Genomic DNA, 23,753 nt, shown 5'->3' with positions numbered 1-23,753 from the left:
CTGTAAAGTAAAATTTCTAACGGGGGAAATGATTGGAATAATTTATAAGTTTCTCTATCTCTGTTTTTCTTACAAAATTATTGAAGTCACATTTTATGTGACACAAAATTTTTGTTTTTTGATATTTTAATGAAGAGGTTTTTTTTTTATGTCATCGTTTTTAAAGAAACAATTATAAGAAAAATCTCTGGACTAAATCAGACTATTAAACTTTTTCCAACCACCAAATCGTACTATGATTCCCCAGGAACAGACCAAATAGCTCTGAAAACATGTATTGGTTTTAAAACATTTGTATGTATTTTTTCACTTTAATTTTTTAGATTCCTTTTGGAATTTCATCCCGAGAACTGTATTTACATCATTTTTACCTGTCCATCTCCCCCTCTAACACCTCCTGTGTTACCGCCTCCACTGGCTCTACAAACTCATGTTCCTTAATTATACACACACACACACACACACACACACACACACACACACACACACACGTATATATAAACATATAAACACAGCCCGGTGAGTCCGGTTAGTGTGGCTGATATGTGCACGTGTTTAGGCCTGGAATGGGGTTAGATAACCTGTTATGGGGCTCCTCAGTACAGAAGGTTGATTCTCCCTCTCTCCCCAGCCATTAGTTGTCTGTACTTCCTAATCTTAGGGGTGCAGCCTTGTGAAAGTTCTGTCCTTCATGCTGATGTGTCACCTGGGACTGTCATTGTGAAGGTCTTATTTAAGTGAGCACATTGTTGTTATGAGTGAGCATCTCTGTCATACACAGAAGGCACTGTCTCACAGCAGACATCCTGGTCCTCTGGTTCCTACAATCCTTTCTTCTTCCATCATCTTCCCCCAGCCTTGGCTGTCAGGGTTGTTTTGCCGACGTATCATTGGAGTTAGCAATACTATAAGCTGGAGGCTTCTCAGGATAGCACCAACACGGCTCATTCTTTTGCACAGGGGCAGTCAGTAGACTTACCTAAAGCGCTTATCCTGCCTCAGTTTTTCATGCAGGGATTTCTCTGCTGGTTGGATGATCTCTCGGAATATGTGAATGGCGCCATTCCTCCCCTGCTTGCTTCCTCTCACCATGCATGAGTTCTCAATGCAGATGGCCTAGTGGGGGAAGAAAGACCCATGATGCCCTTTTGTGTGCTTGATCTGAGCTAGCCCTTCCAAGAGGTCAGCGGATGATGAGGCCAGAGAAAACAGCTTCTCTCTTGTGTGTGATGTCTTGTGACTTCACTGTGTACTTCTCATCCAGTCCTACCACAAGTCAAGCCACCTTATGCATCAGGCCTGTGCACTCTGTCAGCAGGCTGAAGACTTTGCACACAATTCTACTCCTGTTTTCTTTCTGTCTTCCTGTTTCGTGGTTAGCTGCTCTGCACACTCTTTATGTTCATATTAGCTATAAATATTTCAAAATTCAGTGCTTCTTGTAATCCTCACATTTACTACATTTTCTTGACAGTCAGACCAATCAGTTATTTGTCTAGTCCTTAATTTATTTCCAGTTTTCTAAAAAAAATTAATAAATGTATGTGCTTAATTTAATATATGTGCATGTATAATTTACTGTATGCAGAACTATAATTTAATGTGTGTATATGTATAATTTGCTGTATGCATATGTATGCTTCAATGTGTGTATCTGTGTAATTTAATATATGTACATGTATAATTGACAGTGAAGTTAATTTACTGAGTTATTGAAAATGTGTGCCTTGCCATCATGAAACCTTAGTGAAGGGCCACCACGGGCCACTTCGGTCTCTAGGTAATGCTTGCCTACCCATGAAGCTTTTTGGCTACACTATAATTCTGACAGTCAATGTTTCCAGGAAATTCCCTGCAGGATATAGTACTTTCAGTTCATTTAATAAGATCCAGAAATCTGTATGGTCCTTTTACAAATTCATCTTGAAAAATCATTCAAATGAAATTCCATTATTAAATGGAGATACCACAATAGGGGATACACTACACCTTTGGTTCAACATGAAATCTGTCTTACAAACTACAAAGTATTCTACAAGGCAAATGCCTTGTCAGGAATCTTTGAGAATTTAAATGAGTATTTCAGAACATAGGTACTTGTTAACTGAAACAAAGACTAATTAGCTCATACACAGCACATAGGTACGCTCTCCTAACCATCTTTCTCCGAGCTGTCCTCATCTCTGATCATATGAACATTAAATTTTATAATCACATTTATAAAAGTCTGAGGAACATTCATATGGCTCTTTGACCAGTACATGCCGTGTGACATTCAGGCCAGTGTAGATACACGTTCGATCCTGACCCGACCCACTTACCGTGCGATACACAAAGACTCGGAGTTGTTTGCCTCCAATGGTCTCCAGTATCTGTCCATTGTAGAGGTCGCTAAGGCCGACTTTAACTTTCAATATGTGATTTTGTAGAATTAGCTTAAGGAGGCGCTGATCCATGCTCAGAGTGTCATCTGTGAATTAATTCATTAGAAGGAAACTTTATTGTGTATGGATAACATGGCTGGAAGAGAAACCGGAGAGTGGGCAGTCTCTAATGCTGTTCATGCATACCCCTCATTCACAGCTGTGTACCCAATGCTAGCAAGGCCGTCTGCCAGTACAAACTGATCTATCACCCCAAACGATCTCCATGAAGTTTTTATTGGGCAAACAATGGCCCCATCTACATAGGGACTATTTACTTCCATGATGGTCATCGGCAAAATCTAAATCTTTATAGTGGCCAAAGTTTTTGTTTGTTTGTTTGTTTTTCTTTCTTTTTTCCTGACAATTAGGTGTCCATCAGTCGCATGAGTGACTGTTGATGAGTCATTTATAAGTTCATGCTTATTGCTGGTCAAGGGATCAAAACACACAGACTCCAAAATGTGGCTTAGTGCCAGAGCATAGGTACATTATTAATCTAAGGGAGATTCACTATTTCTAGAAACTCTAATATCTCTAATTAATGATTTCATATATTCCAACTTGGTATTTTAAAAAAACATTAACGTTTGATTTTTGTTCATTAAACTTTTTCTTACAACTTATATATTTCCCTGTGAAATAAGTCTTTAGAACAGATCTCAGCATGTGTTCTAAATATTGTCAGTGGGTAGCAATAACTGCATGAAAAACGCACTTCCCATCATGATCCGGAAGTAATCGTCTCTGGTTTTTATACATTTATAATTTGACACCTGTGTCTTCCAGACTGTGAAATCTAACCAACATTTTCTAAAATATCTGTTCTTTCTTACTGAGTACAAACACTGTGAAGAAAGTCGGTCCCCCGGGGAGGAAGCAGGATCAGAACCCGGCACATACCAGAGAACGCGTTGTTCACAGGTGCTAACAAAGTGTACTCCCCATCTGGCTTCAGAGAGGACGCCAAGCCCAACTGGGCCACCAGGTCCGTGAAAGTGGTTTGCTGTTTCCCAGCCAGCTCAATGACTTGTTTGGCTGTAAAATAAACCATTGCCATCTCAACAATGTCGTCATTGTTATGATCCTCATCCCAGCGTTCGTAAGTCAGTGCCTGGCTCTTTTCTACTCTTGTAAGCTATTTACTTGAGTGTCAATCTAGTCAAACGTCCTACCCTGCCTTAGTATGAAGGTTCGAGTTTCCATGGGAGGGGCTTGACCAGCACAAATAATTTTCGAAGGAATTTTTCTGTCTCTCTTCCTAGTGTAGTTTTCTTTAATCCTCTATTACTCACCTTTCAGCTCTTTCTGCACTGTGGGTGACATACTCTTTCTTTTACCCAGAGTCTACCATCACTCTCTCTCTCTTTGTTGCCAAGAAACACACTAGCAGTGAGGAAACCTTGTATAAAGTCTAGATTCCGGGCCAAGGTCCTGCACGGGCTGCCCATGACTGCACAGGCCTTGGAGTCAGCATTTGGCAAGCACACAGCCAGTCTGCTGTTTGTGCTCTTTCAGATTGCTCATTAGGTCTTCATGGACTTACTCTCCAAATACCTCAACTGGCAAGTCAAGTGGTGGGAATGGGGCCCTGCTCACCAGAATCAGGGATGAGGACTTCGTCAATCAGGTGGATGACACCATTCTTAGTCACAATGTCTTTCTTGTTCACCATCTTAATTCCATTAATGGAGATGCTGTCCCCTTCGCATCCTATCTCAATTGTGTTTCCTTCCATGGTCTCGAACACGGCTCCTCCTGTAATAGCCTCAGAACACTGGAGGGTATTTAGGATGTGGTACTTCAAGAGAGCTGGGGAGAGAAGAGGGGAGGGGAGTCAACTTCTGGTCAAGGGAAATAACATTTGACCCTTAAATTATGCATTTTATCATGGAACTAAATTCACCGAAGAAATATGACAGAAATGTAAGACTTGAGATATTAAAATCTTAACTATACATGTTCTAGGAAGGTGGGTGTTTTAAATCATTGCTGCAAAACAAACAGATTAGATGATTAGAAAGGAAGGAGAGATAATTTGAGCTTCCAAAATTATTTATGCAGCAGCAGGAAAATAAAAGAAAAAAGAGACCAAGTCTTTTAGCTGCTTTTATGAAGTTATTTGTTAGCCAAGTCTGTTTTAAAACACTCAAACAGAATGCTACATTAGCCATTTCCAAAAGACCATTTATGATTTGCAAACTAGTTCTAAAACATAAGGGCAAGGTAAGCCATTCCCTTAAGACAACACCTAGAAAATACAGACACTTAGCCACTATTCCCTCAAGACAACATCTAAAAAATACATCTAGAGGGATCTGCCCCTTGACTCTGTTATATCGAGACTTACATCCTCAAAGTTTGTCAGTTTTATTTGGATAAACATATTTAGATATTGAGTATATAAAATTTGTTATTATAATGCAAAACCTATTTGGCTGTAGAAAGGGAGGCTGGAAAAGACCCAAATACATTTGTGAGTCAATGTGTGGTAGCCAAGGAAAACCATATAACTTTCTCTGTTCAGTTATACCTTGTAGCATACATTTAGAGTCAAAAGTATTGTATAATATGAATTGCATATTAAAATCAAACCTAATATTACTCTCCCACACTTGATTAATCTTTCTTTTTAATTTTAAAAAAGATTATTTATTTTGTTGTATTAGTATGAGTGCTTCCTGCATGTATATTCATGCACCACATGCATGCCTGGTGCCTACAGAGGCCAGAAGAGGGAGTCATTTCCTCTGGATTCGTGTGGGTACTGGGAGTCGACCGCAGGTCCTCCTCAAGAGTAGCCAGTGCTCTTAACTGCTGATCCATCTCTCCAGCCTCTTATTAACCTTTCATAGCCTCTAGAGCTTATTTGCTTGGAAACAACACCAAAGGCTACAACCTTACAGCTGTTTCTATTGAGAATAATACCTAGTTCTTTAAATCTTTTAAATAATGTTTTCTAGAGCACCTCACATTCAACACTTCTGGTCTTTTCTTTCACAACTACCGTTATTGGCAGTAACTGGTCTTGTTTCATTGCCTTCATCCTAGGTCTCTGGGAGAGGAAGACATTTTCCTACCTTCAGAAGCCACTTTGTCTCCCATGATCCTTTCTAGGACTCCCCGTGGGAGTTTCTCAAATGCTTCATTGGTAGGAGCAAAGAGTGTGAAGTGACCGTCTCTTCCAAGGGACTCCAATAGGTCGGAGGTGATGGCAGCAGCCTGAAACACAAATGGCTTTCAGAGGATCTGCATCGCAAAGCCTAAGGAAACTTGTCACACACTTGGCCTAGGTATCAGGAGGGAGTTGACAGCTTCACCAGAGACATTGGCTCACATTAGGCTGTTAAACTATTACTTTTTGTCCCAACCAATGAAGTCTTTCCCAGTTTTTCTCAAACTGTTGGCTAGACAGGAAAGTCTGCCAGTGTTTTTCTGACTACAGCAAAACCAGCAACATTTACAGCCACTGAATTGACACGTTCTAAAGACACCAAACACACTGTCATTACACACCCAGCCTTCCTTTATCACCATGTCCAAATATGTATTATTACTTTATACGGGGTGGCATCTCCTTTGTGAAGTAGAAATGGTTATTTTATGGAATGTGTTATAGCAGTTTGCCAGATTTGTTGAATAGCACTTTCGCGTTCTGCAGATCTGGCCAGGGAAGGAAAGTTTTCAGCGACTCAGGGGAATCTGCCCTGGTTCTTACTCTGAATGATGACAGGTCGTCTTCTGCTTCGAGGAAGTCTTGGATGGAGGTACCTATTTGCGTCAGGACTCGATCAATGACATGGACAACACCATTTGTGGCAATCTGGTTCCCATGGATGACTCGAGCGCAGTTTACAGTGACAACCTGCAATCATTAGAAAAAAATCAGAGCCAGTATTAATTGCTAGGACAGTAAGGCAATTTCCACATTCCCATTGTACTAGTAGGTATGATGGAAAGAGCCTACATGCTGAGTGCTGATGCTGGGGATCTAGTAGGTGTAGCATAAAGAGCCTACAGGCCTACACACTGAGTGCTGATGCTATCTGTGGATTAAGACCAGAGTATTGTCAAAGAGAAAGCAGTACCATTTAGAACCCCAATCAATCAGGAGCATCTCTGGAGATTCAAGACAAAGAATTTCCTTCATTTGAGTTACTGATTTTATTTTTATCCTTTAATATTAATAGCTATAAACTGTTTCTAATATTGGTCAAAGAATTGTGTAAAGAATTCTGATTAGCTCTGAAATGAATTCTGAGAGAGGGATGAAAAATCACCATTGCCTGTCATGAAGTCTACTGAATAATAAATAGTATTGCCTCATCATTGGAATGTTTTTTCTCTTCTGGAAATTTGAATGTTGGAAAAAACCCTGAGACCCTATTGTCAGCTTACCATAGTCAGCATAGTGTCCAGAGAGTGACCACAGGGTAGTCACCACACTCTTTAGTGTGCATTTCACTATTTGTAAGAAACCCTTTAATACACAGTGACTCCTAACTGCCAATCATGCATTCCTTAGGAGGAACCAATTGGATTGAAATTTTACAAGGCCAAGTTTGTTTTAAATCATAATACAAGCATTGGCATTACACTGACAAACATTTTATCATTTCTGTGAACATCCTAACAAGGAAACAAAATTCAGGAAAATATGACTTAGAAATGTAAATTTTATAAATGAAACTTACCCCATTGGGATAGTGGTTAATAAAAAGCCCCAGATTGTTGTACATTGAAGGAATCACCATGCCATGCTTCAGGTCCTTAGTTAACATTCTCTTATTAACCATGTGGCTATGTAAAGCATTCAGTAACTCAACATTGACATTGTTCTCTAGTCCTCTGCGAATCTCCTACGAAGAATTCAACAAAAGTTCATTGGTTTTGATTTGCTATTGAAGTTCTCTCCCCCACCCATTTAAAAATGATTATTTGTGTGTTCCATGTGTGTGAGAGTGCCTGAATGTGTTTGGAACTTGAGTTACAGGTGGTTGTGACTGGCCTGATGTGGGTGCTGGGAACCAAACTTGGGTCTTCTGCAGCATTCTTAGCTGTTGAGTCATTTTTCAAGCCCCATTTCTTCTCTTTTGTGGCCTTATTGAATTGTCAATTCATCGTACAAAATTGACATGCATAACAGAATTATATTACTCCAACTGATTGAGGAATTTGGGAATTTAAAGTAGTCAGTGGAGGGTTATATACTTTTGGGAACAAAATTTTAAAAACATATTGATGAAGAGACAATCTTTGTATAGGTTAATAACCAGGAACGTGATATCATCAGACACTTACAATACAACAAGTAGGTTGTGATGTCAGCTACTCAACATGCTATTTCATTTGCATACAACACTTGAGGGATTTTGTGTTCTTCATGCTTGTCTTTTGGAGACAGTGTCTCATCACCCGCCCAGCTTAGCCTCAAACTCACGGCAACGCTCCTGACTGAGCTTCCTGAATGCTAGAGTTAATTACAGGTCTGTACCACCACCCTTGGCTATCACTTGAGATTTAGCTAGGATTTTATACTTGTTCCTAAACCAGTCTAAGCATCCATCATCCTGTACCTTCCCAGTGCTGTGCCTCACATCTCGTACTAATGCTGCCGTGCAATGATGAAAAGGAGAACTTCCGGGTACTTGTCATGTCACAGTAGATAATGGACAGATATGAAGAGGACAGAAGGACAACAGGCTTTAAGGGGTCCAATGATGGATGCAGCTGTTTTATTACAGTGGTTTGGAGGCATGTGTGCAGAAGCAGGTAAGACTGACATGGGTGGGGACAGTGTGACAGCATTCTGCATGTCGGCAGAGTAACTGTTGGGCAAGCAACTCACAACCACTCCATTATGGCATAGTGTTCAAAACATGTTCTGAAAGGCACAATGCTGTGAAAACTGAGTAAGGAGTGACATAAACCAGCAATAAAACTGAAGGGCGTGAGGGGCCGGGACGCCGTGATCAGGCTTGGCTCCTGGAAAGCCAATCAAGGGGTAAGATTATTCAGAAACGAGAGCACAGGGAGGATTACCACAGCTAACCATGATAGTATGCTGATTAGCTAATGTTTAAGGAATTGAGATGGGGGAGCCAGGGTCACTTACAGTTTTTAAGTCTGAATGTGGACACTGATTCTGCCTATTATGGGGGAAAGGGTTAGAGAAAAGCAATTATTTATGGAGATAAGAAATGACTTACATTTTCTCTATCCTTTTAATGTAAACACATTATATTTGGAGAAGAAATATTAATGTGGAGATAGAATCCCTGGGGTTCCAAGGGAAATCGGTACAAACCCCACGGATTTCATGGCTGCACACACTAGAGTGAGAGGCAATGTCACTAAGATGCTGTTCCCGGAGAAGATCTCCAACTTTTTCTACCTAGGAGAGGATGCCAAGGTGTGATCTGAAGGAGCCAGGAGGAGGCTGAGGCGTAGGGAAAGACAAGAGCCCATAACCTAACATTAACATATCAGAGCCACAAGATGCTCTGCCTGAAGCTGCACGAAGTTACTCTATAAATTTCAATTCACCTTCCCAGAAATGGGAAGTAGGAACATGGTTCTCTACTAGTTGTATAAAATTGAAAATTGAGGAATATTTTATGAATTAATCTGTCATGACTTAGTCTGTTTTCAAGATTGAATATTGTTTATAACACTTGGTTTAAATATCCATACATATTTACTAACCTGATAGTCTTGGAATAGCCATCTATACAGCATGTAGTTATGCATACATAAACAAGTGCAAACTATTTATATAGCTTTTCACTCAACTATAGCTCTGCTATTTATAAACTATAATAAAATATAGCTGTGTAATGTAATATAGCTTATAATAGATTTTTAAATATAGCTAGGCATTTTAACTTACCTTTCTAATAGATATGTTATCTGAAATCGCATGTATTTTCCCACAACCAAGAAAGTAAGAGGAGAGAAATAAAATGTAATAATAATAAGCATTCTTTCAGCCTCTTCTGTGTCCCTTTAAAGGGACTGTCTCCTGGGGAGTTCCACTAGGAAGTGTGAACATATACCATAGTCCCAATAGCATGTTTTCTGCATATTCTCACATGTATATGATAGAAAGATATAAAATGTTCTTGGGTTATACGTAAGTTGACCAATTAAAATGAAAATGGTAGTATCCCACAATAAATGTTTCAGATAATGAAAGGATTAATTACAGAATCCAGGTTCTCCCAAGCCTCGTTACTCGGTGCAAAGTAGGTGTATGACCCCTTTCCTTCAATCTCTTCTCTCAGTTTTGAGACATCGGAATAGTGCTGAGTGGTAGTGGCTCCCACAATGCCCAGCGTGCCATAAACATGGTCAATAGGCATCACTGAAATAGTCAAGAAATGAGCAAATGATTAGTACTTGATTTCCAGAATATTCTTCTACAATCATTTCAACTTTTCACTATTCCCCAATATATCGCACTAATTGATTTAAGCAATAACATCTCATGAATCACCTACTTTACACAAAAGTTGCATTTTGAGCAGTATTAATAAAGTACCACTCAAGCTATTATTTCTTATATTCTTGGTGTTAAGGAAGTGAGTTTTAAAATGTTACTGAAGTAACATTTAGTAAATCCTGTGGCATCAATAATAGTTCAATCAGAATTTCCAAAAAATATATCTGATTATTTTATCTAAAGACAGGCTGCTCCTTGCTGCTCATTGAGACTAGCAAGGAAACATGTGCTACAATGCTGGGCTGAGTCCCTAAGCATTGTATTATGTTTACATCTATAGTTTTTGGGATTAGTGGCCCCTAAAGCAATGTATGGATTCAGTTCTTTCCATTTTAATTTAAGGAAAACATATCTAATACTTTCAGAAGGTTTTCTTGGTCTGAATGGCAACCTGAAAAGGTATGTCTAGCCTTCTGCAGACCACTTGTTTTCCTGACCCTGTTGACTTGAAAATTGGTGTCATTTGAACATAGTCATGAAATAAATGACTACTTTAGTGAATTCCCCAAGACAAATATTAAATTAAATCATAAATTCTGCAAAAGAACTCTCAATATGACAAAATTGGGTAAAAGTGAAAAGAGTTCCATTTAACAGGGTTTCATGCCTAGATTGAGCAAAACACATCCTACACCAAACCCAGCTCAACAGTTTCCATGTGAGAAAACCTGTAACATAATTGCTTACAGATGTGACATGAGTTAGTCACATGACATTGTCACCAACAGCATTAACCAAACCCAGAGTCTCAGCAAGTGAGGTTCCTGACAGTCTCTCAGCTGCTCAGAACTGGGTGCTTTGGAGACTCCAGCCTAGCACCTCATTCTGAACACAGTATTACGCCAAGGACTGTCTATGGGTTGGTGACCATGAGAGTCAGTGCTCTGGAGTCTACACCTGATTGGAGGCCAGGAGGACCTGTGCCCCAGGAAGGGACTGTTTTATTGAGGAATGGGAGCCTGGGGAAAGGTGATGATTGGTATTGCATATCCAGAGGAAATGAAAAGCAACTTTTTTTTTTTTTTTTTTTTTTTTTGCTGGCAGAATTATGGGCGACCACATTTCAAAGTGAGCACATTTCAAAGCAAGGGTCATTACAAACTCAGAGCTGGTCAGCTATAAATGTTGCCTTCTTAACGTAGGTACCATGCTTCTAGCCAAGTTCAAAGATGGGGACTTTTTTTTTTTTTTTTGCAGAGTGGGAGCTGAGCTACTTCTGATTAGGCTTCTCATTCAGCTTCCAGTGCATGAGAAGGGAGGCCGACTATTTCAGAATTAGGGCAAGCATGTGATTAACACAGAAACGTGGAGAAGTTGCTTGTGATTGTGCTAAGTATGCTCACGCGCACACCTGTACACCTACGCATGCACGCACACACTGTTGGCTTCCCCACAGGTTGTCTAACTCATTCCTCACAAAGGAAGTGCTCCCCATTTAGTGTGGAAATGTAGATTTTACCTGCTGGACAGCCTTTCATCCCTTCCATTCTCATATAGCCAGGGCAGCATTCATATATCACAGTGCTGCACAGAGGGAAAAAAAATCTCAGTATTAAAACAGAGAACCGCAAAAGATGCACCTCTACATCAACTTAACGGAATGCATCACTCATTCTCATGATTTGCTAAGATTGTAGAAGCCAGCTATTATTTCTGCCCTTCAGATCCAGATATTTATGTAAGTTTGGAAAGGTTCCTGGGTCTTGATCCTGAAGAATAGAGTTTTTTTAAGCAGGTTCACTGTGCAGTAGACAGATGCCCTTAAATAAGTCACTTGATATGTCAGAATTCAGTCTGCTCAATAGTTTAACATGAAAAGAGTAGTGATAATACCAAAATACAAATAGTTGTAAATCTCAAAAGAGTGTTTTTTAGAATAATTTTGTAGCAAAAAAAGTAGCAAAAAAATATACTCATTAAAATATGCTACCTTGAAACAATAGAAATACATTGACCTCTTTTAATTTATAAAATTCTATCTCCCATACAATTCTTAGCATGAATTAATTATACACAATAAAAGATTTCTTTGATGTTTTCATACACATACATGACATACTTTGATCAATTTTTGCTCATTTTTACCCTCTCTTGTCTTATCATTTCACCCCCCCCCCATGAGATAATATCTCAGGCACCCAGGTTGACCTTGAACTGCCTCTGAAGTTGAGGATGTCTCCAAACTGATCCTCTTGTGTTCATCCCATCACGGCAGTTTTATGTAGTGTTGGGGATCGAATTCAGGGCTTTGTGCATTCAAGGCAAGCAGCCAATCAAGTGAACTGCCTTTCTAACTAAGACACAGTTACTTTTGTTTTAAATTGTCAGTAGTAGTTATTATTCACTAATTCATTTATTGTTATCATTATTAATTTAACTGTGCTATACAAACTTGAATTTTCCTTTTTCAGTTTAACTTTCTCTGCAGTTTCAAGAGTTGACTGCACCTGAAACAAGGGAACTTGCATTTGACCCCAGTGCAAATCTTAATTTTCCCCTTGATGACAATTTTACTTACACAGATCTCCACAGAAATAAATAGACAATATAGCAATTAAATAAATGTCCTCATGAATTTGATTTATGTACATTATAAACAGCAAAATGAGGTCTGTCTAGTGATAGTTAATCTAGAGGCTAGAAGATAAATAGTAATGAGAACAGGACATTGTCATTATGAGACAAATGTCTATCACACACACTAATATAATCTGAGGCTCAACTCTAAAGTGGAAAAGGCATGCAGCAGCAGGGGTGAGTTTACAGAACAGTGATCTGTGATCACAACTGATAAGTGGACAATGTGTTTAACTGAGTTGTTGCTTCAAATACAACTGAAGTGTTTTGTTCTCAGAGAGCATGTATTCTACACAAAAATCCATTTTCCTATATGGCCAAGAAGTTGAATAAAGCAAGAAGAAGGCACAATCCTTGCTCTGCACAGCTTGGAACATGGAGAATTTATCTGCATTATCTGAGTAGTAACAAAAATGTCATCAGAAGCCAGCTGAAAACATCACTGGCATCATACAGGGAGCCTCAGAATGCTTTGTGAAAGGGCTTCTACATTATTCAAGACAATACCTTAACTTTAAGGCCCAGGGGTACTTGTGCTTTTCTTTAGACCTGGCCTGTTTCCTTCCAGTAAATTCCCAAAGTAGCTGTTGAACCAGAAGCCAAGTTGAAAACTGACATTACCCAGAAGGCACTGGCAACTTGAGCAGAAGGGAGGGGAGGGCAGGCCAGGCTTCCTCCCTATCAGTAGTGCTGGTTTCTTTCGTTATTCGAGCTCAGCATTTGCATTTATTTCAGTGAGGAGATGCAAATGTGATTTGAAACGGAAGCTGTTGGAGGAAAATTTGCTAAGGGGACATTGTTACAGTTTTGGTAAAAAGTCTGGCTACAAGGAGGACTTTTGTTTAACAGAAAACAAGAGTCTTCTGTTGTGTGACAACTTTGGCATCTCTAATACAATTACATAGTGGAAATGAGACTCCCTTAATTTCCAGGAAGACCATTAACAAAATTTCCCCTGTACACTCAGCTTGGGAAGATCACTGACTTCCCCAGGTTAAATAGTTCTGTGTTGAGTGTTTGTACCAGTAGCACAAGGATAGAAATAAGCTATTTATTTATTTATTTATTTATTTATTTATTTATTTATTTATTTATTTATTTATTTATTTATGGTTTTGAGAGTGTCTCACTTTGGAGCTCAAACTATCCTAGAATTTGGGGTAATCTTCCTGCCTCAGCCTTCTGGGTGATGAGATTATAGGCATGAGCCACTATGCTTGGCTGAAATAAGTTTTCAACCAGTATTTCCACTCTTTGGAGGGTACCTGAAGTTCATCATGGTGTACAAGCAGATCTTCAGATCCTTTAGTCATCAAGGCTACCCCTTAGAGGATGCAGCTCAGATTGATGGCGGTGAAGAGCCCTACCCATTGTCTTCATCACCGGGAAAGGCATGGAACCCACCCCTTTTTTTTTTATTTCCTAAGCTACCCTGCCTTTGAGACAGCTTCCTTCTTGTAAAATGATGAATTGGCACAAGTGATTCTTACCCTTCATAGATCCAGGGTTTTATTTTTTCCTACCAGTAGTTATGGAAAAATAAGCCAATAAGCTTGTCTAACACATAGGCAATAATGTCTAGCAGCTTTAGGTTGATCAGTCAAAGACACAACCAAGCCATGTTGTGTCACAAAGCTAGAAGAAATCGTCCTTTTAGCCATTGGGATATTTGACAGAGTGACGGGCTTCTGCTGTCACCTCCATGGTTCCTGGGGATCAGGCAGTTTGTAAAATGCATCAAGGGTTAAGAAGAAATGGAAAATGCAATTTATGCTTCAGTGAAATCCCAGGGGTGACGTGGAATCTTTCCCATAACTTCTAAATGACTGGAGAAACATTAATTTGGGCTTTTAATCCTTACATTTCAGATCAATTTGTTGTCCTTAATCCTTGTGTGTGTGTGTGTGTGTGTGTGTGTGTGTAGATGTAAGAAGGGCAAATGAAACACAGAGTTTAACTGACTCTCTCAGGACAAAGGAAGACCAAACAACAAAGAATGTAAAAGGAGTAGAAACCATGTTTGTTCACACTGACTCAGACCATATCACACTGTCACGGCTGGCTTTGGCCCCTCCAGCTGATAGACTCAGAGAGAAATCCTCCCTTGTGACTGCGGAGACAAGAGGGGTTTCTCTGCCTGTGCGGAGGAGCCTCTCTCTAAAAACTCATGAGTTTGGACAGTATTTTCAGACTGGACCATGTACCCAAGAGGCTAGTGACATCTCTGTGGGTTATGAGACTGCCAATGAAGAAAAGGGTGTGACTCACGTTTTCTTTCCACAGATAGCACCTTGGTACCAGTTCTTACACGAGCTGAAGTATTTCTTTTTGGTGCCCAGAATCTGCTGGAGGGCACAGACGTTTGGGCTGGAGAGTAAAGGAAAGACGAAAAGAGTTAATCCATATGGCTAGCATCTCTGCTGTTTCAGGTCAGGTGGCTGAAAAGAGAGGTTAGGGTGCAGATTTGACATTCCAAGATGGGATTTTAACTTTGTGCAAATCTAACTCCTGATTCAGTCCCACTGAGTTCCTGGAAAAGCAGAAGACTAAGGGAGACAGGGAGTGAGGGAGGAGAAGAGGAATGGAGGGGGGAGAGGGAAGAGGAGGGGGGAGAAGGAAAAAAGGTGAAGGGGAAGGGAGGGGTTAAAGGAGGGAAGACACTTTGTATATTTGAGACTAATCCCAGTATTTCAAAAAGTTAACCTGATAGGACCATTTGAACAGAATTAGATTTAGCACAGCTTGGATTTAATGTACACACTGCTGTTAATAGTGAGCCCCTCACCTCCACTTGTTTTAAAACTAAGCATGCACTCACTAGATGGGAGACTTCAGGATTCCCCTGAACAGTGGGAGACTAACGGCAAAGGACTCCCATCTTATTACCCACTCTGCTCTGTGGTTCCCTCGGTACTTGGGGAAGCAGATTAGTGTTAAAAGTAGCTTTTAAACAATGCCTTCACATAAAGGAAACTTGTTTCTTTTACGAGGACAAATAAACATGTCCTCGACTGCAATTTCAAGTTTGCTTTCTCTTAAAGGGATGGGAATTCTGCTCCACTCTGGGGAAGAGAGCTCTGAAAATGAAGAGGACCCTCCAACGCTTTGGAATGATGCCAAGAGTCACATGTAAAAAGTACAGAAGTTTGCTCAAATTACTAAGTTGTTTCTAATAGCTTTTTAAAATCCTACATTTATCCTAAAAGATAAAAATACTTCAAAGAATTCAGAAGACCAGTTATTCAGACCAGAGTTTAATTTTCATATATAAATCAAATAAAATTTTCACTGAGATCCCATGAGGCATTTCAAAGCCTGTAACATGATACCATGTAACAGCGGATTCTTTGATTTTGAAAGTCATATTCTGCAGGTTTGGAAGGAAGTTAAAAACTCAAGTTAACTGAATTATAAAGGATTACCCTATTGTATTTTGTTAATTACATTAAAATTAATAATCCACATAAAGTAATAATAATTTATGTTGATATTAAGTCTTATGCATTTAAGACATATATGTCATAGTAACCATAGATATATAACCATAGATATATACATATGCACACATATATATTTACAGAAGACTTATTTTTTGTTTTCCTGTCAACTTGCAATAAGTAAAATAGCAACAAAAACCCAACAACTACCCTGAGGTGCACTTATAAGGAACTTCATACATATTTTAGAACAAGCTAAGTGGAAAAAGTAAAACAAAACCAGCCAAGGACTCACCCCTGATCCCGACCCCTGATGCGGCTGTGAGCCAGGACCTTGTCATAGTAATTGTTGGCGTTTGCAGGGTTAAGATCGCACAGCAGCAGCAGCAGAGCCAGTAAGGACAGGAGAGGAACCATCTTCAGCCCTGGGCTCCGTCCAGGAAGAGAACTGGCCTGTGCTCTGAAGAGCTGAATTTATATAGCTCTGGGCGGTGGGAGGGAGCGCAGGGCTGTAGGAGGGGGCGCTGGAGCAACCTGAGACTTCCAGATGCTGTCCAGAAGCACCAACAGCTCCGGCTGGCTGCCAGTGAAAGTCTACTGGGTTCTGAGCAGACTGAACTTCTCCTACTTGTTTTCAATCATAGAACGCCTGACTTTTGCTTGTATAGGTTTTTGTTTATGAAAACAGCTGTATTTGAGTTTGGGGGCCGGAGTGGGTGGGATGGGGGGACTCTGCCATCTGCCTCTGCCACCCTATGTCTCTGAGCTCAGTTACTTTACCGGTGTGATTTTATCACACTTAATCAGTCCACAGCAGAACACTGAGGTTATTTTTCACCAGAAAAGAAATCACAAAGGGGATTTCACACAAATCCCGGATAGATTTACATACATATAAAGTATGATTTCCACTACTAATATGGAAGAGGCACACATTCCTTGCAGTCCTGTGAAACTTGAGCTATGTCATTTCAGTTCTTAAGGATCATAGAGGGTTAATGAACAAAGATCTGCTTTGGGAGAGTTTCCCTAACTTTTGAAATACACATCCACACCCAACCACACCCATCCCCCACCCCCCCACGTATGTATTTATGTATGCACATAATAAAATGCTGCTTTTTCATTACACACAGGCTGCATATCCTGATGAGTCCTGGAAACAAGTATTACTAATCCAGAAATAATGTGGTAATTAAATGCATATTAAGAAACAGGGCTGCCGCCGAGAATTTCCTGATTTTTAAAAGAACAGCTACACTCTCTTGGTGTGGGACTTCAGCATCCCCAGCTGAGGGAAGGTACACTTTTTTACCTCTTCACACAGGTCCTGTCAGATGTGGAGAATCCTTTTGATGGAGAAGCTGTGAAGATCAGAAGGGACATTAGACTGGGAAGGATACCTGCAGCTAGTCTCTGTGAATGCATGCATTTTAAAGCCACCTCGAGAGAAGATGGCGGTGTTTTTTGGGCTGTGACATTCCCCCTCTGTTACAGATATCTATCGGTATTGTTTTCCCACTGGCAAGGCAGAGAGAGACACCATGCCTGGACTCTTTATGTTTTACGGTTGGATCAGTTTAAGGGGAGTGAGTGCACATTAGGCCAGAGAGAATTCCTCATCTGGAGAGATAGGTGTAAGCTTTCTGTGGGAATCGCCTTTGAGTGTTAAAATAATTCTGTGACAAGCAGCAGATTTATTAAGTAAGTGCATGACCAAACATCACAGTTTGAATATGAGTCAGAAGCCTCTGTCACTTCTGGAATCTTGGTATTAAGAGATTGAAAATGTACAAACAATCCCTGGAGAGCTGGGAGAGAAGATATCATGAAAATTAAACTTTGTTCCTTCCAGGATACTTGTGCGATAAATAATACTAATCTTTTATTTATCTTTATCTAAATGAAATGATTCTAACTTTATCTGCTTTCTTTCTTGTTTGCTTTTAAGATAGCTTTTTGTTACTCTTAGATTGTACAAGCAGTGGGCTGTTGAAAACTACTCATGTCAATGAATAGACAGACCTATATCATACGTATACGATATACCTAATATAAACCAACTGGCTATTAGAAAGTTTTTGTTAACATTTAAGAGATTACTGTGCTGTACATAAGTAGTACACATTTTCTGTCTTACACAAGGCAAAGCATATTCTCATATAACAAAAAGCCTTTCTAAAGTCCGTTTTATAGTTTCCAACAATAGGAATCTGAAATCTTTCCACCCAGAGCATCATGTTTGAAACTTTCAAAACTCCCATGAAAGTCAACAAATGCCAGCCCTCCACAAATATTTACAATTTGGATCAGTAATGACACAGGAAGGGTCTTGCAAACGAGATCCAGAGGACACAAACCACCGGCAAATCCAGAGAACAAGGAGAGCGAAACTGAGGCCAGGCCAGAAAAGTGATGCTGTATTTAACTAGTGGGAGAAAGTCCAAGGCTAAAGACTGGACTGAGTCACTGCTGACAGTTTAAGGATGGTTGTCCGGGGACATTGTGGAAAAGACTGGGAAAATCTCCGTGGAAGGGCACATTCTCCTCCAGGGTCCTCATCAAACTCTCTCCACACAGGGCCCTTTCTCTTCTGCTTCATGAAAGGACCCTGACCCTAGTGGACCTTGCAATTTTCCTAGCAGTTGGGAAAATGACGGAAATCATAAAAATGATGTCTGACTTTCCAGGGATGCAAAGTCTGACCTAGAGATGTAAGTCATTAGTGAGGAAGAATGGTTTATTATGTAACTGAAGAGAGATAGTGTGTCTGAGAGACAGGGCCATTTGTCTCTAGCACGAGATGCAGCTTTATAGGCAGTTCTCTGTTATCTAGCCTCCGGAGACCATGAGGTCATCACACTGCCATGCTTACTCACCAGTGTGTAACCAACCTCAAACTCCTGCACTCCCCGGGACTCCTCACGGACTATGCACTCAGCAAACCTGTGTATTCAAACCGAGAGCAGAATGGCAGTGGTCTTGCTTGTATCATGTGCATTTTTAAACACTTCCTCTTCAATATATGGCTCATGGCTTGTCATAACATGAGCCCCAAGTGTCTTGCATGTATATTACATAGCACAACCCACTCTTAAAGCCCAGCCAAGCCTTGCAGTTAACCTGCACCTTGTCAGGGAAAGCTCTTCTGAGCACTTAGGCACCTAGGCTATGGGGACTACTAGCCTTATCTAGTGCCTGGGCTATAGCCTTGCAAATGGAAATTCTTGGCAAGACTCTGTGGTCTTTGGCTTCTTTGAGGAAGACCAAAAATTTTTCTTGAAATCATTAGGTTGAAAGAATTTAAATTAAGCTAGACCCTTGTATTGATTTCCCATCTTTAAAATATGTATATAAATGAAATAAAATTGAGCATCAGCTGCCAGCCGAAAGAGGTCAAGAAGACTAGCTTTAGGCTTGGATATTCACATTGACATGTTGTAGAGTCTACCTACAAGAAATAAGCCTTCTAAAGTCTTCTTTGCAGTGTGGCATTTCCATAGATTTCCACAAAGCGCCCAAACACAGTCTGTTGTAACACAGGGAAGACAATGGAACAATATTCAGCCTTGGGACTCACTGCACACCAAAGAAAGAACCACGGGTTCTTAACTGTTGACTATTTGGGGCAGAAGTCTTTGGGGATAATGGGAGATGGGGTGCTGTCTTCTTGCCCACATCTGTAGACTCTTGAAAGCCCTTCACATGGTGGATCTACTCCCCTATGAGGTCGTCAGCCATGTCAGCTTCACCCTTCCTGAGCTGGATGCATTTGTGCATTTAACACTGAATGTAGTTTGTATCAGCACTATCTACTTTGTATTTCTCTGGAGACATCTAGTGGAGAAAGTACACCACACAAATGTGTCTAGAAACACTGGTAATTTCTATTCAGTTTTGATTAAACTGATAAATTGAAATTTATAGAAAACAACCTAATTCCAAAATGCCAACCAAGGAGAAATTAATAACTCCTTCCAAGAAATCTTTTAAGGCTGATGCAAGCTAAGGCTGATGCAAGAAGGGACCAGTAAGTGACATCAAGTCTGGATGAAGAGCAGAAATGTAGTTAATGGTTGAAAATAAATTGCTTCACTTTTGGGGTTGTTTTTTCTACACCGACTGACACGTGAAAAAGAAAGCATATCTATATGTGTGCACACATACATGCTGATACACATGTGTGTGCCTGCCTGTGGAAGCCAAGGGTTGACAATGAGTGTCTTCTTCTAGCACTCTCCACCTTATTTTATTCTTTGAGAATTCACATACACATACAATGCATTTTGATCATATCCCAACTATCCCTTATCTCTTCCCAGACTTTCCCATTCCCCTTCTCATCTTCATGTCCTTCCATTCATTCATCCATCCACTTGTTTGTTTGTTTGTTTATTTTAAACCACTGAGTCCCAAATTAGTGCTACCTAACTGTGCATGTGTGTGAATCTATCCATAGGAACATGGACAGCTATTGCTTCCATAGGCATTTCTTGCCAGGCCAATCATTACTATAGCTCATAGGGTTGATAGTTGGATAAGCCTGTTGGTGTCTTTTCTCCCCCAGCAGCCTGCAGAGCACCTTCCTGTACTATGAAGGCAGTGAGGATGCTTCTACACAGATACCAGCTTGTTTTCTTCATGTCCCATGACTGAAGTATGTGTTGTCTTCATCAATAGGCTCCTACTATCAAGTTCTGGTTGGAACAAGAGGAAAGGGAAAAGCCCGTATTGTTTGGGGTGGGGTGACCCCTGACCTAACAACTCAAAGGGATGTATTCCACACCTGTCAATGGGTCTCTCTGAAGAGAGAGAGATAGAGAGAGAGAGAGAGAGAGAGAGAGAGAGAGAGAGAGAGAGAGAGAGGAGTGAGTATACACATACACACACATGTAATTTTTAGGACACTTACACAATAGTATATATGTATATATATATATATATATATATACACACACACATATATGTGTGTGTGTGTGTGTGTGTGTGTGTGTTTGTGTACACACATGATACAAATACTTATACAGTAGCATGTTTCTATATGGCTTTTTAAGACATCCTTGGTGTTATTTATCCCTCCCCAGTCCCTTCTCTACATTATCCTTCAATCCCCCACCCATTTGAACCTACCTGCTTATTATTCTCTTCCCTCCCTTTTAATATTTCCTATTTCCCTCCCAGAATTCCCCCACCATGGCCCCTTTCTAGTTTTCTGCCATCTGCAGGCATTTACAGTTAAACACACAGATCCAAAGAGTTAAAGCTGGGGCCCACACAAGAGAGGGTCCTGCGATGTTTGTCTTTCTGGCTCTGGGTTACTTTGTTCAGCAAAACTATTTCTAGTTTCACCCACCTTATTCTCGGGGATAAGAGTTCTCCCTGAGCTCAGAGCACACTGGTTAGCTATTCTGGCTGCCAGTGGGTTCTGTGAACTGCCCACTAGGGTTATAGATGTGCATTGCCATGCCAGGTCCCTGATGTTATTTTGGAGTTCAAACTCAGGTTCTCACACTTACACAGCAAGTGCTTGATCCACTGAATGACTCGGTTTTCATCAAACAAACTTGATTGACACATTGCTTGACTCCCACATTCACAACCCTGGTCCTCTTTGGCACTCTTGACAGGGCCCACATCAAACCTTCTGTCTTCAAAGACATGACACTAAGCGTCCTAATCATCTGCTCCACTCCACAAATGACTTCCAGTGTTCCTTCAGCCAGACTCTAAGATAAAGGAAGAATGTTTGCTACAATAAAAAGAACTTACTAGAACACCAACCTCTGTTTTGGCGCATTTGGTCTACTCAAATCTTGGTCAGAATTAAGGTAAACCCATAGTGTGGGTTATCTTTCCCCATTCCTTGGGAACTTTCTCCCTCACACAGGAATGTTCTAGAGTCCCATCCCACACGTCTACCTCTGTACACATACTTCTTCTGTAGTCATCTGTTCAAAAATTAATGCCAGTCATGTTCTTGTGATACCTGCCAATCATGTATATGTGACCCATACCTCCCAGATGTGAAAGAAAACATGATTTTAAGCTGCCTGAATTTGGATTATTATAGGAATATTATAGTATAAATCATATACATTATTGGGAACAATACGTATGTTGTGTAGATTATTGTGTGGAGCAATACGTAAATTGTATAGATTATTGGGAACAATATATATGTTGTGTAGATAGTTGTGTGGAACAATATGCATGTTGTGTAGATTATTGTGTGGGACAATATGTATTGTATGGAAAAACCTCCAGTTACATTGATTTTCCTATGAATTGTGTAATTTCACCTTTTTTATGACTAAATAAAACCCCACTGTGTATACACCCATGTCCTGTGACTTGTTGATCTACCTCTTTAGAGTTATTTAAATACAAGGTGATGTCACCTAGATTTAGGGGCAATTTTACCACTTCTTCCTTTTTTCCCAGTGTCTCATTGTATTGAATAATACTGTGATGCATATAGATCTTGATAGAGATCTATCTGCGGTCTCAGATCCTAATGATTTAATTTTGATAGTCCGCATTTATTGTTCTAAGTATCTCTCTTTTTGTGGTTAGTTAGACTAAGGGCTTGCCCATCCTGTTTTGTCTTTCACAGACTTATCTTTGTTTTATTTACTCTTGTGTTCATAATTAGTTAGTCTCCAGTTCTACCTTGATCCTTAGAATTTGATTTTGTCAGCTGTGTCCGAGGCTGGCTTGCTCTTTTCTTTCTAAGAACTGAAGAGGATTATTAATGAAATCATTTGACAACTCTTAGACTTTTTAACACAAGCACTAATAGGTATAGTGCAAGCAATCTTAGCATTGCCTTTGCTGCATCCTAAGGGCTCTGAGAAGTCCCCTTTATGTTTTCATTTGACTCCAAGAACCTTTTTTTCCCCTCCTAATTCCTTCAGTGACCCTCAAGAGCATGTTGTTCAATATCCTTGCATTTATACAGCATCTCTAGCCATTACTTTGGCTATTTTCTAATTTTTATCCCACTATGATCTGATAAACTAGCTCTAAGAAATTGTTTTAATATTTTGCATTTTTAAAGACTTATTAATGGCATAAAGTATTTTAGAGAAAGTTCTGTAGGTTTCTGAGAAGACCATCTGTTCCTTGGGTGTTGGATGGGTTACACTTTGGATGTCTATGGTCCAGTTTGACTCTGAAATTTCTTCCTTGGTTTCTGTTGGGGTGATTTCTATACTGATGAGAGTGGATACTAAAGTCATATATAATTATTGTCATTGACCTTTTTGCCCCTTTATGTCCAGTATCATTTCCTTTGTGAAGCTGGGTGTCCAATGTTCAGTATTTTTAAGATTGAGAAGGGACGTTCATTCAGTTGAAGCTGGAATCTCTTGTCTCTCTTATCTTTTAGGTTGCTGTTGAAAACAGAACAGTGGAGCATCAGAGGTCTTCCAGAACCAGTGGTTCTGGAATTTTCTTTTCTTTCATGCCAGCACCCTCTGCTGGCCACACTCAGCTCTTCAGTCTATGGGCTAAAGTTGGATCCTCCAGCTCCTTGCTTATAGACTTTCCATTTTGTACAGCTTGGTAAGGCAACTGTTCTAGCCAAAAGCAGTCTCCAGGGTGTCGTAGTAAGTGAGGTAAGCAAATGGAGAATGCTCTGAAGTTAACATTATTTAGGATAAAATTGCAAATAGTAAGTTAAATAAAGGAAAGGGGTGGAGGAGTAGAAAAAGATAGAGTTAAATAAAGACACAGTCCAAACAGGAGGAACAGTCTCTGTGTTTTAAAACGCACTCAGCATTAAACACCACGCTGGAGAGACAGGAAGTCACGGTC

The 23,753-nt window shown here is 40.0% G+C and overlaps 1 protein-coding gene across 2 annotated transcripts in view; it reads right to left on the bottom strand.

Annotated features, from left to right (window-relative positions):
- Positions 1-16,401, bottom strand: part of Postn (periostin) — a 32,514-nt gene extending 16,113 nt beyond the window's left edge. For both annotated transcript variants that reach the window (XM_052731838.1, XM_052731839.1), the window contains exons 1-11: positions 16,234-16,401; positions 14,770-14,868; positions 11,384-11,448; positions 9,629-9,786; positions 7,118-7,282; positions 6,142-6,288; positions 5,504-5,645; positions 4,023-4,235; positions 3,327-3,461; positions 2,322-2,470; positions 980-1,116 (exon numbers count right to left, since the gene is read on the bottom strand). In XM_052731838.1, coding sequence (XP_052587798.1) covers positions 980-1,116; positions 2,322-2,470; positions 3,327-3,461; positions 4,023-4,235; positions 5,504-5,645; positions 6,142-6,288; positions 7,118-7,282; positions 9,629-9,786; positions 11,384-11,448; positions 14,770-14,868; positions 16,234-16,355 — 1,532 coding nt within the window. In that variant the 5' untranslated portion in view covers positions 16,356-16,401. The remainder of the gene's footprint in view (positions 1-979; positions 1,117-2,321; positions 2,471-3,326; positions 3,462-4,022; positions 4,236-5,503; positions 5,646-6,141; positions 6,289-7,117; positions 7,283-9,628; positions 9,787-11,383; positions 11,449-14,769; positions 14,869-16,233) is intronic.
- Between the last annotated feature and the right edge of the window lie 7,352 nt (positions 16,402-23,753).

The sequence above is a fragment of the Peromyscus californicus genome, unplaced genomic scaffold (genome assembly GCF_007827085.1).
Source record: "Peromyscus californicus insignis strain IS unplaced genomic scaffold, ASM782708v3 Scaffold_9__1_contigs__length_137607984, whole genome shotgun sequence".
Taxonomy (NCBI): Eukaryota; Metazoa; Chordata; class Mammalia; order Rodentia; family Cricetidae; genus Peromyscus; species Peromyscus californicus.
Note: the sequence above shows the minus strand (reverse complement) of the source record. Positions and strands in the feature narration are given on the sequence as shown.